Source organism: Populus nigra, chromosome 1 (assembly GCF_951802175.1).
Source record: "Populus nigra chromosome 1, ddPopNigr1.1, whole genome shotgun sequence".
NCBI lineage: Eukaryota > Viridiplantae > Streptophyta > Magnoliopsida > Malpighiales > Salicaceae > Populus > Populus nigra.
In genome coordinates this window covers 10741977-10757585 of record NC_084852.1, presented here as the reverse complement: position 1 = coordinate 10757585, position 15609 = coordinate 10741977, and the positions used below count along the sequence as shown (strand labels likewise).

Sequence of the window (15609 nt, the reverse complement as noted above, 5' to 3'; positions counted from 1 at the left end):
TCCATATATAGATATTAGGTTAATTAGGAATTTAGTTTTATAATTAGAAGGTTATCGCGGTCTTAAAAAGTTTTTTGGTATTGGGTTGATGTTCGATTTTACAATCATCTATTTTTATTATCATGTAATTAAATGAAATATAGTATTAAAAAACAAATTACAATCCCAATGGAGTCCATAACCTGATTCATGGATTTCACGTGCTAGCTCAAGTTACCCGATTCATAGGTTTGACGGGTTTACCCACCGACCGGTTATGTTTTTTTTTCATCCTTTATTTTTTTATTATTACTTTTTTTATTTTATTTTTCAATATTGAATTGATTATAAAATAGACTGTATGATTTGTTTATTTTTGTTTTATATAGGGTTATTACAATCTCAAATAAATGTCTATTTTAAGGGTGGTGTTTAATTTTGCGAGCATTTATTTTTATTATATAATTAAATAAATAAAAGTTTATAAAAAATATTATTAAACCCAATAGAATCTATGACCAGAGTCACAGGGGACTGAGGTTGATCCACTTTGTCATTATCTTAATATATTTTTTTAAAGTTGTCATCTTGAAGTTTTTTAGAAGTTAGGTTATGTATTTACGAGTCATTCAGGTTATCTTTGGATTCATAAAGTCAATCAATTTAAGTCAAGCCAACTACTACGTGGTTTAATTGGAAACTTGAGTTAGATAAATAATTAGGACGAGAGGTTTTAAGATTGACCCATTTGGCTAAGTTTAATGACAATATCAAAAAACTCTTTGTGCTTCTAATTGTGGTGGAGTATGGGCCAATAAACTAGTATAAAAACTAAAAGAATTGTGGTTTTTAAACAATGTCAACTATTCATTTTTACTAAACATTAAAATAAAGACAAATTAAAAACTAAAGGAAAGACATTAGGGTGTGTTTGAAAAACACACCCTTAGTCTAGGGGGTTAGGCTGGTTAGGCCTGAGACCCATGCCTAGTCCGGTTAGGTTGGGTCGACTGAAGACCTAACAATTTCTTCTTTAAAAAACAAAATAAAAAAACAAGATGGGCTACACTAAGTGTTCAACCTAGCTTACATGGTCATTGACCTAACCCAATGATCATGTAAAATTTGTAACATACAAAACGTGAATTAATATTCATGTTTTGCATGTTTTAGTTTCAAGGCATATCGGTTAGGGTTGAAAGAAGAAGAAGAAAAGGTACCTAGGTTAGAGGTGTACTTGGCTACTATAGCTAGGAGGTCTAGCATAGGGATGGTGGAGACGCTGGTAGAAGAGTTGGCGGTTGGTGAGACTATTGGTGCTCCTATTACTAGTCTAGAGAAAAAGCTCCTCTGTTGCTGTTGTTGTTCGTGGATGAAGTGGAGGAGAGGAGCTGGTGAAGAAGATGCACTACTATTGGTGTAGGAGGTTGGCATTGGTGTAGGAAAAAATGGTAGGGAAATGCTTTGGTGGTGAAGTGGAGATATGGGAGAGGTTAAGTCGAGAAGGACAAAAAAATGGTGTGAAGGATTTTTTTTGCTCTCTTTTCACTCTGGTTTCTTTTTCACTCTGGTTTCTCTTTTCTTTATGCATGAAATCCATCTCTATTTATAAGAGATGAAGGAGGGATATGTGGTTTTTATTATGAATAAATCTTGGTCCTTGATTCAAACGGGAAAGATCCCATCTATCAGCTAAAAGTCATCATTACAAGCTAAAAAATTTGGCTACAAAGGTTGATTAGATCAGCCTCTTTTACACGGTGCGTATTTTACACGTGCCAATAATTCTTCCCCCTTTTCATTCAAATTAGTTCTTGAATTGGAAAGTTTTGAATTTATCCTTAAAGTTTTAATAGTTTTGAATCAATAAAATCATTTTTTTTGCCAAACCGAGTATTAACAAAACACTAGATTTTTACATGGACACTGCAAGAATTTTATATAAAGCTAACCATTGAGCTCAACCCAAGTTAATTCAATGTAAAAATGATATAATTAAAAAAAAATTAAATGACAAAAAATTAACTCAGTGAAATCATTTTTGTAATTATATTACCTTTGTCTAGGTTTATAGTGTTTTTAGCTATAGTAATTTCACTTCTTGTTTTAGTTTCTATTACTAATAATAATAAAAAAAATTATTATTATTATTATTAAAGATTAAAAAAACAAGAAGGAAGAACTAAAATAATTAGGTTGGTAGTAAAGAAAATATAGAAGCAAATATTATCATGATAGAAAATTATGGATAAAAATTAAGAAGAAATAAAAATAGAAATATAATTAAAGAATAAATATTAAGAGATATCAAAATATTTGTATACGTAGATTCTTTCCCACAAAAAAATCTAATTAACAAGAAATATCATTATGAAAACGGTATATACCTGCCATGCTATTTCTATTCCACCAAATAATTATAAATCTCGATTTGACTCACAGATCTGTACGAAAACGAGGAAACGGAGTAAGGAAAAAGGGCAGCCGCGGCGCGGCATCTCGGGTATGGTCCTACCAATGGGCTCAAAAATTATAAATTATTTAAATAATATTTCTTGTCAGCATTATAATATAGACTTCAAAATGTGGATTGAAAATCATTTTTGGTGGCTCAAAAATAAAAAATTATATCATATATAAAAGAAACCTCAAAGTTTAAATTTAGGTAAATCTTAATTTAATTTACCTTATGATATTCATGAAGTGTAATGATTTTATTTAAAAGATTGATTTATGTCGATTAATACTCGCAACTCTTATATCGTGTTTGTTTATGAATTTTAAAAGGGTTTTTGAAAAAAATTAATTTTTTTAATTTTTATTTCAAATTAATTTTTGTGTTTTTTTTAAATTTTGATATGTTAATGTCAAAAATAAATCTAAAAAAATTAAAAAATATATTATTTTAATACTATATGACTTTAATTTCACACCTATATCTATTTTCATGGATAAATACGTGTACCTTTAAGAGTTGGAGGCATCCAAAAGAGAGTGAATTGAATGGTTTAAAATTAATAATTATTATGCGAACCATTTCAGTTAGTTTTGATAGAAAATAAAAAAAATACAAAGGAAAGATGAATTAAAAACACAGTAACTTTTATAAGAATACGATTAAATATATAAAAACAGAATCTTAAAATAGTTAAGCCGTTTCCCCTTAGATACGGAAGACAGGTGGGGTCGTGATTTTCAAGTTGAAACGGTACAGCTTCCATATCTGGAAGGATGACACGGCTAAGACACGGCCTATCTCACCTAACCTAACCTCGTCCTTTAGTTTTCAGAACTCCTACCGTCTATCGAACGACCAATCACTTTGAAAAACACTTAACCATCAGTTCCTCTTTTTTTGTTCATGTCTTAAACAATACAAAGAAACCGAACCATGAGGAACAGTTTCAGTTTTAACAGACGCCACCTCGTCCTCACCATCCCAATCCTCCTCCTCCTCCTCCTAATCACAACCGTGAATTCACGTAACTCCCCCTTTGATCCGTCTGATCTAATCTCCGATGGCGTCCACAACAATCAGTCCCTTAATCAAACTGCATCATCGCCTTTCCATCTCGCCCTCAAGAGTAGTGCAGAGGAGACGTGCGAGCAGACCTACGGCTTCCTGCCCTGCACTACGACGGTGATTGGAAACTTGTTTTTGATTCTCGTCTATGGCTACTTGATGTTCTTTGCCGCTACATATCTGTCTAGTGGGAGTGAGCTTTTGCTTCAGATTCTGGGACCTGGTATTATTGGTGGCTTGTTTCTTCCCGTCCTTGGTGCTCTTCCTGATGCATTGCTCATTCTCGGTAATTTCATCACCTTTTTTCTCTTTTTGGCTGTGGAAAATATGCCTGATTTGAGGTAGAATTTATTAATTTCAACTTTTACTAATCTCGTTTTGTGATCTGGATATTTAGGATTTAATTTTCGATTGTTTAATTAAAAATGACAATGAACATTTTGGATCGATCTATATATATATATATATAATTTTCGGTGTGAAATTATCTGGTTTTTGAATCTGATGGTTTTACCGGAAAAAAAAAGAGTTTTTTTTTTTTTATTTTCTTCCTCTAGATTTTGTTTTTTAAAATTTTTAGTTTTTAGATTTTTTCTTTTTGTGCTTTATACTGTTGCCTGCTTTTTACACACACACACTTTGTTTACCTCTTTCTATATTTTTTCTATAGTCATTTATATTTACTCATAGCATTAAAAATTTACAGTGAAACATTGAATCTGAAAATGAAAAGAATTAGTTTTTATGTGAATGTGAATGTGAATTTTCTGTGTTACGGATACAAGGAAAGTGATTGTCGAATCATTTTGATTATTACTGCCAATTGTATTGTATACGGCGATTTTGGTGACACGAGATAGCTTTTGTTTGGTAAAACATTGTCTAATTTTCTCCCCTTTGCTCCATAGTTTCTGGACTTTCTGGAAGTACTGAAACTGCTCAAAGCCAGGTCTCGGTTGGAATGGGCTTGTTGGCCGGGTCAACTGTAATGCTTCTTACAGTTATCTGGGGATCGTGTGTTGTTGTCGGAAAATGTGACATGAGTGAGACAGAAAATTCTGCAATAGACCGAAAGGACACAAAAAGATTCAGCCTAACTGGTATGTCTCTTTTCTTAGAATTAACATGGTATCGACAGAACTTAGAGACAGACGCTGAGTTCTGAAAGATTTAAAGCACTATGGCATCAGAAAATGTGGTTAATATTGTTTGCCATTCTTTGTTTGGAAGATTGTAAGTAGTATTTCTTTAGATAATATGCAAACTGAAGTATCAGACTTAACTTATTTACTTAAACTATTGGAGAAATCTTGCGAGGCTGTTAATCTGGTAAAATCTAGAGGTATAAGGTTATGTTCAATCTGTATCAGTTTTCTGAAGCCCAGATTTACCTTCCTAGACAGGATTTTTTTGTGCAGTTTAATTGTTTCCTTGGGTTTTCTTAGGATAAATGCTACCCCTCTCTGTTTAGAAAACAGTGCGCAAGTGATGCATTTTGTCTTGCGAACACATTTATTAAATATGTTGAAATTAAATGTATGATGCATGAGGACATCAAATATAGTGAACATTTTCATAAAATTTCTTGAGAGTACACATCATAAGCTTTCCGAATATTGAATGCTGCCCTTTTGTACATAATATAATGGTTCTAATTGCCCTTCTCTTGAGAAGTTATTTAATTATATACGCAAGATTGTCAGTTATATAAGAAAATTTAAATCTCTACGTGCTAATTACATAGAGTAATTTTAGAAAGCTATACATCTGAATCTCCTCTCCTATTTATGAGAGTATTTTACAACCTAAATTAAACAGCTATTAACAAGGCATAATTTACGGCATTCTATTGCCCCCCCCCCCCCCCCCCCGGGAAATTGATGTGGATTATCCATAAACATCAATTTTTTTGTAAGAAAATTATGTTGCTACCGTGTGAGAGCTTTGGTAAAAATATTTGCCACTAGAAGATGGCTTGCTACACATGAGGAAGAGAGGTAGTTTTAGCTTCAAACGCCTTACAGATGAAGTGGCAATCACTGAAATGTGAATGACAATAGTGTTTATTCGCGTAGGGCCACCTGGAGAGAAGCCAAGTTCAGCCAATAGCCCTTAGAGCCAATGAGAACTAAGATTTCTTAGAGAATGACTCTGAAATCGTAATAGAATGGTTCGAATTGCCCTCTCTCAAGAAAGTCTTTCATTATATAGGCAAGATTGCCAGTTATACAAAGAAACTTAATCTATACATGCTAATTACAAAGTGATTTTAGGAATCTATACATGATGATAAGCTAAATCTCCTCTCCTATATACAACCTAAATTAACAGCTATTAATAAGGCATAATTTACTATTGGCAGTGCAGAAAGGGAAAGGATGAGTGAAAATCAGAAATAAAATGTAATATTTAGAGGGAGCTGAGCTTAGCAGCAGATGTATGAAAGGAATGATGGGGGGAGGGATCTAAATCCTACAGAAATTGAAAGAGAGGGGGAGGGGCTGGGGTTGTGAAATGTGAAACATTATACTGATAATGGAAGCCATCAAATTCTGAAGTAATCACATGGTTACTTGTATGCCAATTTTATAAACAAATATCATTCAAAAACATTGCACATTCATTATCAAATTTATTGCATTGATTACAATTGGAGCTATGATGTGAAACAGTATGAAAATTGTGGTTGAATATGCTAGATGCCTCCATACTCAAAATAATCTATCCATGTTTGCAGGCAGTGGAGTTAGTACTGATATTTGGACATGCTATGCTGCAAGAATAATGGCTATATCTGTTCTTCCATTTATTGTTGTTCAACTACTGCAAACCCTCCATTCAACTTCAGGAAGGCACTTAGCAGTCTTGATTGGGCTGATATTATCTCTTGCTATCTTGATAACTTACTGTCTTTACCAGGTAACTATTTTTCTTTCCTGTGTACGTAGTTTGTGGATATTATTAAGCTGTTTTTTTCATTGAGAAGTTAAAAGCTACCTCGTTATTGCCGTCCCCACTTCTTTGTAGCCCATAAAATTACAAAGGCTTGCTTTTGGCTGCATATTTTTGGCGGGAACTAAACGGGCATTCCACATGCTTTCATATTTTGTAGTTCATTGAAATAGGAGCCTATGTTTATAATTGAACTCGGTACGCTTGGGAAGCATGGTTTTGAGCTTGTCCCTTGTGTTTATAATAACGCAGTTAGGTCATCCTTTCTCTTAATATAACCTCTCTAGATTGGGGCCCTACAATTTGACTCAATTTTTATGTTAATTCCAAAACAATTTGACATTGCAAATGTTGCTAGGTTCAGTAACATGTTATAATTTCAAAGATCGATGAAGTTTATTTGGTTTTACTTGGTTAAGGATGACTAAAATTATCATAAAGTCTCGATCTCTATGGTTGCACGGTTTCCAACGTTGATGCATATTAAGTTTAGATTCTTCTGATACCCTCGTGAGACCTAATAATTCCTCCAAGTTTCATTATATTCTAAATTCTACAAATGTCATTTAATGATTTTGTACTTGAAAAATTAATCTGGAAATCAACCTCTTGATTAGTGGTAGCCTTTAAGGGCCTAAGTGTTACTCCGTACTTTGTGAGCATCGTAAATATGCTATTTATCATCATGTGAGTGAGCTGCATCCTAAACTGACATGCACCTTTTGGAAGTTGACTTGCTGGATAAGGTGTCTTGTCGAGTTGCCAGTTGCTACTTCAATGAAAATGTGCTAAAAAACACAGCACTTTCTTTTCCATATTGTGAGAAATTCACATCCAAAGAATATGGTTTTGGAAAAGGAGTATGAATAGACCCTTATCATCAGACTTGTTTTTTGAGGTGTGACTTCTTGCTAGTTTAGACCAGAATTTTAAGAGCCAGGCAGTTATTTGGTAAATCTAGTTTATTATCAGTAGACCCTAGCAATTTGCAAGTTTTAGTCAAATCTAGAATGTGAATATCTGTAAGCTTCGTAGGAACTTTTTTTTTTGCAGTTTTTGCTCTAGGTAATTAACGGCTTATTTCTCTAAGCAAGTGCAAAAAATTTAGCTACCAGTGTATGTTTTCTCCATTCTAGGGTCTGTGATTTGTTTACAATGTTGCAGGTTTGTTAGGGTGGATTATTTGAATATACCAATGTAAGATTGTGCATGCTATATTGTGCAAATAATTACTTCAATTTTTCTCTTTTTTGTCACTGAAGAAATTTATTGCTAGTAATGTTTTTAACAATTGTCGGACAGCCATACAATATATGTTTGAACTTGATACTACTTTGGTGTTTTCCCTTGCTTAAAATAGGTTAGGAATCGACTGAGTTGCCCAATTTAGTAGTTATATTTTAAGGCCCAAATGTTAGATGCTGCGGCTTGGGTTCTTGTGATAATTGAGTCAAATAATGTGTGTTTGGTGCCTGCCCGTGTGTTATCAGATGCCACAATCTAGCCTTCTACGATCTGTTTTTGGGGTTTCTTGCCAAATTAATGTTTTTCCCTTCATATTATATCGGACAGGTCTTTCAGCCTTGGATCCAGGAGAGAAAACTTGAGTATACAAGGCACAAACTTGTGATGTCAGGAATTTTAAAGCATTTAAAACAGCGTGCTTTAGGAAGGCTTTTGACTGATGACAGTTCACTGGATGAAAATGTCGTAAAAAAGTCAGTTCCATGCTTCCATTACACCTGAACTGATAGTCCTGCTTTTAGAGGTTCTTTGCCTTTCAATCTATACCTCTTTTAATTTGTAATTTTCTAATGTATACACCATGCCAGGTTGTTCCACACTATTGATGAGAATGGTGATGGTCGCCTTTCTGCTTCTGAATTGAAGGCACTGGTCATAGGAATCCGGTTTGAAGAGATAGACTTCGACAAGGATGATGCTGTTTCTAAATTAATTAAAGATTTTGACAGAACTAATGATAATCATATTAATATGGAGGAGTTCATTAATGGTATCAAAAAATGGCTTGGTGAGGCAATGCGTGTAGGAGGTGGCACTCCTGACCCTGGTCCCCGGACACACAAGTACTTGGATAACTTTCATGATGTAAGTGGCAGTATTGTGGCTTACCTTAGTGCCATAGTATCATATGATCATTTGATTTTGTAATTCATGCAGAAAACAAAGAAAGCACACGCTCTATTGGGGTCTAAGGAACCAGGGGAGGGAGAGAGTGATGGGGGAGTCAAAAACCCCAGGTGGACGTCCTTCAAAGCATCACTGATGTTGTTGGCTGGTGCTGTTATTGCTGCTGCTTTTGCGGATCCTCTGGTGGATGCTGTTGACAATTTCTCTGATGCAACAAGTATTCCTACTTTCTTCATCTCGTTTATTGCTCTTCCGTTGGCTACCAACTCTAGTGAAGCTGTGTCGGCAATCATTTTCGCTAGCCGTAAGAAAGTCACCACTGCCTCGTTAACATTTTCTGAGGTGTGTTTCTTACTTACAAGTCCCAGTGTTTCAGCTTCCTGCTCTTTAAAGTTGATTGTAATTTACTGTAGGCATTTGCAACTATTTAAAAGGTAACATTTCAATCTAAAATAGAAAAAATTCGAGTACAGTTTTATAGCTTGTCTTCAAGAATATAATTTCTGATGGCCAAAGGAGGCAGCATCGAAAGCACAGTGCTATTCTGAACTTGTTATTGATTTCTATTTCGAAGCTGAATGCATTTCAATTTGAGATGGTTCCTTGCATTATCTCCTCTAAATGTCAACTCGTTTCAGTTGGCATGTGATGCAGTATCCTGTCTGAAAACCCCCCGCACAGCACTAACCATTTACATGGTAGTAAAAAATGGGATATCCTAAGAAGCACAAGCTCAATGAACCACTTACGGAGACTCATAGTATGGATGGTAGTTGTGCTTTATGAAAGGTTGCCTTTGAAATGACTTGCCTTTATCACGGGGGATGAAAATAAACAAAGAATTATCCTCTGTTTAATTTCAGAGATAACTCTGTGCCTTGCTTACATTCTTAGGAGGCAACTTGCAGTCTCATGTTAGTGCATAATCATGCAATCATAAAAGAAACTGCAGTTTTTTTGAATGCTGACCTTGATGGCTTTTCTTACTGCAGCTATATGGGGCAGTCACTATGAATAATGTCCTTTGCCTATCAGTATTCTTGGCCCTTGTTTACTTCAGGGAATTGACCTGGGACTTCTCAGCTGAAGTGCTGGTTATTTGTATTGTGTGCATCGTGATGGGCGCCTTTGCCAGCTTCCGCACCACATTTCCTCTCTGGACCTCTTTTCTGGCTTACTTCCTGTATCCATTCTCTCTGGTACTGGTCTATGTTCTTGATTATGTCTTGGGTTGGTCATAGGTTTGTGCAAGTTGAAATCAGAGCAAGGCTCGTAGTTTGATCTTGTGGGATGGTTCCTGTTTGATAGCCAACATATGGCTGAGACCATAGACTTTTATGAGTGTTTTTTGGCTGTCCAAGCGTGATTATGAATTTTGTTGGACACATGAGCTGATCCAGAAGACATTGTACTTGTGATTTTCTTGTGACATTTCCTATTTACAGTTGTGCTTTTTCAGACTTCAAAGCTCCGTTCCCTCCTGGAAAACAACCCTTGCCCCCTTCCTCTCTCTCTCGTTATGATTTAATATGCTACTACATAACCTCATCTTTTGCTGTGTTTTTTTGCCCTTTTTAGCAGCTAAGCAAGACACAAACGGGACAGGGATTCTAATGGATGCAAAACAGGGATTCACCTAATACGAATATTTTGGCAATTTCCTTACTAATCATGAGGGATTGATTAATGCTCCAGCTAAACAGAACAAAACAGGAAAAAAGACACCACAGGAAAAATTCCCAGGAGAGGTTGTCGTGTCAGGGGAGACATGCAGCATCTCCTGACATCATCATCGAAAACATTATTACAATAAAAAATACTTTTGTGAGAAGATTTTACTGAGAGTGTGAAAAAAGATGACGAAGAATAAAATGAATTGAATATTTACTTAGGGTTAGTATACCATCACTAAAGATTGAAATACTCTAAGGAGAAAATGAACTTGGAATAAATGATTGAAAAAAATAAATTAATTAAAAAGCATCATTTTTCACACAAAAATAAAATAAAATAAAAGCACCTAAGATCCTATTTCATATTACATAGGGGCGTGTTTGACTTCTCTAAAATTTTAATTTTTTTTTTGAGTTTTTAAATTGTTTTGAAATGTTAATGTTAAAAATAAATTTAAAAAATAAAAAAATATATTATTTTAATGTATTTTTAAATAAAAAACAATTTAAAACATAATATTTATTATTCCATCTCCACGGGAAAATACCCCCTAATTCATGGCGGCTCTAATTGAAGCTGCCGTGGCCGGTTGCCTATGGTGGTGGCTGGATCTCTCATCCTCCTTTATTTCTTCTTCTTGTTTAATTTGTTTTAAGTTCTTAATAAGGAAGGGTAGTCTAGCAACTCAAATCATGATAGCAATGTTTTCTATGTACAATACTCAATTTTATTTTCATGTTTTTACATGAATTTTTGTACCAAATTGATCCAAAGTTCATGTTTATTTCAACATTTTTAATAACGTTTTAATAATTTGTTAATATTATTTCAATAATCATTCTTATATCAGTTTCTTTCCATGTTCCATTTCAAAATTAATATAATAATATATAAAATAATTTTGTATATTTTTAAATATTTAAAATTAACACTTATTTACTGAATCAAATATATATATATATATATAAAACTAAGAGTTTGAAAGAGATCCTTAATCCTCTCTCTCTCTCTCTCTCTCTCTCTCTCTCTCTCTCTCTCTCTCTCTCACACACACACACACACACACACACACACACACACACACACACACACACACACACACACAAGAAATCCCAAAACCTAAACCAAATTCATCACTTGGTCATAAAAAAAATTCTAAAACTCCTAACCTCCCCAGTCTCTCTCTTCTCTCTTGCCCTCACATGGCCAAGATTTAGGAGTCACTTTCAAACTCTTAGCTACAAATCCATATTTATACATATTCACTCTTCTTCAAAAGTTATTAATGGGAAAAGGGAGTCAAGGACTGCCTACTACATATAGTCTCATGGAGAGAAACAGCTGGCCTTCCTCAGATAGCACATGAGGTGAGCAAAAGAGAGAGAAAAACGAAGAAAAAGTAAGCTACTTTATATAAGTTGTTCATAACTTCAAATTCAAATCAATATTTTCTCCTACTTCATCACCAGTGTAACCATTACTAGACTTTGTTGGATGGCCAATTTGCATTATTGCTGGGGGCAGGAAGCAATAGTAGGTCTGCTGTTGATTTGGTACAATTGCTCCTGGCTGCTGGAGAATTCGATCTTCCACGTTACCCTTCAACAAATTCATGAGAGAAAAAGGAAAGTAAGTGGATAATATTTCTTAATACAAAAAATAAAACGAGTGAAATGGTTTGCTGTTTAGGCAATCTCACTTGATACGGCAGTGAATCGAAATCAAAGGATTCAAAGTTATGGAAGTCCAGATAAGCTGAAGGCTTGAGCTTGAAGTCTGTAAATGTCAAAGTTGTAGCAGGAGGAGCGGCTGGAGTGAGGAAATCTGCATTGCATGCCCCATTTTCTTTGATGATTTTCTTTGAAGTGGGCTCCAAGATACAAGTAGAACACGAGGAGTCTTCTCTAAAATGGGCACAGTGGTATACAATAAAAACACTTGTAAAGTAGAATATCCAAGTATGCCATGAAGAATAAGAAAAAAACCTGCAATTTCGGCTGCTGAAACTGAAATTATGCAAGCCTCCATTGCCAAATGAGGTATTTGTGGGACACTTGTAGCAGTGGAAAGAAGAACCTGGTGGATAGCCTAGCGAAAAGGGATGCGGTCTCTTCTTGCCAACCATCTATACTTGGATGTGAAACAGATTCACAAACAGCAAAAAATGCTTCCCATTATTTTCAGTCAATTCAAAACCAATAAAAATTTCCCATCAGGACATTTACAAATTGGCGTGTTCCATTTTCCCCCCCTTTGAATTGTATTAAGCATTATTGTTAAAGAGAAATCTTAATTGATTATACTAAAAACTAAAGAAAAAATATAATGAGTTAAAGTGTACTATTGCATTCATTAACTCACTGATTAAGAGAAGAGTTAAATCACCTTCTCTTCCTCTATCCAAACAGGTATATAGTTGTCATAATAGCTTTGGTTTGAAGGGGGCTCCATCTGAGGATTTTGCAAAGATGATGATGAACTTCCTGACGAGGCATTTACCTACACAATTTCCACGAAATATATAATGCAAAGCAAGATTATATAGGATTTACACAAAAAAGATCACATTAAATTTAAGGAAATTAAGAAACCACACACGTATTTAGAAGGAACTATAATCTTACCATTGAGCATGAAGAAGAAGAAGAATGTTGTCCATGTTGCTGTGCTCTTTGCATCAAACTAGGAAGAGGCCAAATGGGGTTGGATTCATAAGGTAAATTCAAATTAGACCGAAAAGCAAGTGCAGGATCAACCCCACAATTTTCCTTTTCAAGATTGTAATCACTAGAATTCCACATCTTAGGCATATTGTTTTGCCCTTGAACAGCAGCTGATTGCCACCCCACCGAATTTTCCGATGGAATAGTACTGTTTGATTTGATTAGTTCTATATTCTGAGGCCTAAACATTGAATTTGGAGATGAGAGATCAGGAAGATATGGGATTGAAGTAGAACGAGATTCATAAACATTTGGAATTGGCATAGAGAGATTGGAAGGCTTAATTTGTGATATAGGAGCTGGAGAAGGCAGATTTACAGAGACATCGTTCTTTTGTTGCTCTTCTAGTCTTATCTTCTCTAGTTGGGCAACACCAAGCCCTCTTTGTGGCACTTTCTTTTGCTTGTGCTTCCTAGAAGATCTACTAATGTGGCCACTTCTAATACCACCATCACCATTACCATCACTACTAGTGTTACATTTCTTGGTTTGTTCTTCTTGAGCCATTGTTATAATTATCTTCCATAAAAGAAAGTTTTCAAGAATTCAAAGGAAACCCTAATAAAAAAGAAGAAGAAGAAGACATCACCCTCACTTTCCATGCTAGTGTCAGTATATATACCATTGTTCCTGTTTCTGCTCTTCTTGGAACTTTCTTGTCATCAACATGCAAGGATTTAGACAGCCACACACAATAAATCTTGATTTTGCTGCAGCTGCTAGTACTAATAATACCGCACCGCTATATGTATTGTTCTTCCTCGGCTAGTCTTGTTATAAAGGAAAGAGTTTCAGAAGAAGTTAAAGAAGCCAGATACAAAGATTTAGAGAGAGAGAAAGACAACATGTCCAAATCTTGAGTTGGAAGAAACCATAATATGAAATCAAAATCTGACGATTACAACAGCAAAATCTAGACAACTTTAAGGACCCAGTTTCAAGAAATTAAGAAAGGAAACAAACAGAAAAAGATTACCAAAAATCTCGCAAGGTATGGTGTCAAGATCGGTATGATTGAGTGAGAGAGCAAAAACCCCTCAACCAAGCCAGCCTTCAAGCTAGAAAATTAAAGAGAGAGAGAGAGAGAGAGAGAAACAAAGTAGGGACTTGGAAGTGTAGAGAGAGAGAATCTGAGGACGTTTCTGATTTTTCTCATATCTTATTGTCGGAGAAGCAAATTACTTAAAGAAAAATTAAGTGGTAGAAAAATTCAAACCATGCAAAATCTAAAGCACTATTTAAGAATATCAGATACAATTTTTCTCTCGATTTTTTCTTATGCCCAAATTCTCGCTCCACTCTCCTCTTTTCATTCCTACACCTACTCTCAGGATCTCTCTCACTCACTCACTCTCATTTTCTTTCTCTCTCAGTCAGATTTCATTTCTCTCTCTAAATTATGTGCTAAATTTTCTAAAAGGAGCTAAGAGACAAGTGTAAGTAGGCAATGCCACCTTTGCTTGTTTGTTTCATTTTAGGTAATCCCTTGCTGGCTTTGCAGCTTTTTGGCCCTAATGTGTGTCCTTCGGATTGTCCCAAACAGACCTGCATGGAATTTACCACTTCGATTTTGGGATTTGGGTCCTTTTATTACTAGATTTTTTTTATTAAAAATATTTTTATCAATTTATATATTTTTTAATTAATTTTTTAAAATTTAATATTAAAGATCAGATAAATTTTTAATAATTTTAAGATTTATAATATTTAGATTGATGATTTTTAAAAAACAAACTTAAAATCTGATCAGTTAAATTATACCTTTAAAAAAACAATTTCTAAAAAATAATTTGTTTGAAAAATAATATGCTTCAAATATTATATTTTGTGGACTAACTCCACCATTGCTAGAGTAATATATTTTATTTAAAATATAGAGTAACCTCTTACTTATCTTGTAAATGATTAAAGGGTTAAAACTTTTTTCTATTTTAAAAATAATTTACGAGAAGATCAAATTCGAAGGTGTAAAAGATATTTATACAAGACAAATCGCACTTAAATTTAATTTGCTATGTAACGCATAAAGTTATATGATATAACTATATTAGATATATTTTTCTTGTTTTATGATATAAAAAAAATACAATATACATCTTAAATATAAAAAAGGTTTATTCAATTTCACAATCGCACTTAAATTTAATTTGCTATGTAACGCAAACATTCTTTGAGCAAGGCATGTGAGCGCACAAGAAGGTGTCGGCATGGCATGCAGGTCTTGGTGACATATCAAGGGATGACCATATCAAACAGAGAAAATTTAATTAAAAAAAAAAGGATTTAATTAACAAAACTGGTAAAGAACTTGATATCATAAATTTAACGAAAGAAAATGGCCTGAAAATTGACTGTCAACTAACAGGGGAGCAGTCTCTACTGCCACTCTCCACACAAGCCCATATATAATTACTCTTAAGCTACGTTGCAGTCCATGACAGAATTTTATTTGAAAACTAAAAACAAATATCTAGGTATAGTTAATTTATTTTTTAAAAAATAATTTCAACTATAATTCAAAATTGACACATATTGAAAAATATTTTTATTTAATAATAACATAAAAATATATTAAATTTACTTAGGTTAACTCAGGATGACCTACGA

General features: G+C 34.1%; 2 protein-coding genes across 2 annotated transcripts; one reads left to right on the top strand and one right to left on the bottom strand.

Annotated features, from left to right (window-relative positions):
• Positions 1 to 3179: 3179 nt before the first annotated feature.
• Positions 3180 to 10072, top strand: LOC133692741 (sodium/calcium exchanger NCL). Its single transcript, XM_062113876.1, has 7 exons — positions 3180 to 3788; positions 4411 to 4602; positions 6240 to 6421; positions 8027 to 8172; positions 8287 to 8563; positions 8636 to 8947; positions 9598 to 10072. Exons 1-7 carry the CDS (start codon positions 3371 to 3373, stop codon positions 9844 to 9846), a joined length of 1776 nt encoding a protein of 591 aa, XP_061969860.1. The 5' UTR covers positions 3180 to 3370; the 3' UTR covers positions 9847 to 10072.
• Positions 10073 to 11664: 1592 nt separating this feature from the next.
• Positions 11665 to 14124, bottom strand: LOC133692750 (uncharacterized). The gene is made up of 5 exons (XM_062113886.1): positions 12904 to 14124; positions 12665 to 12778; positions 12265 to 12404; positions 11979 to 12183; positions 11665 to 11878 (listed from the first exon to the last, which is right to left on the bottom strand). The coding sequence occupies exons 1-5, from the start codon at positions 13507 to 13509 to the stop codon at positions 11702 to 11704; spliced, it is 1242 nt and encodes a 413-aa protein (XP_061969870.1). The 5' UTR covers positions 13510 to 14124; the 3' UTR covers positions 11665 to 11701.
• Positions 14125 to 15609: the final 1485 nt, after the last annotated feature.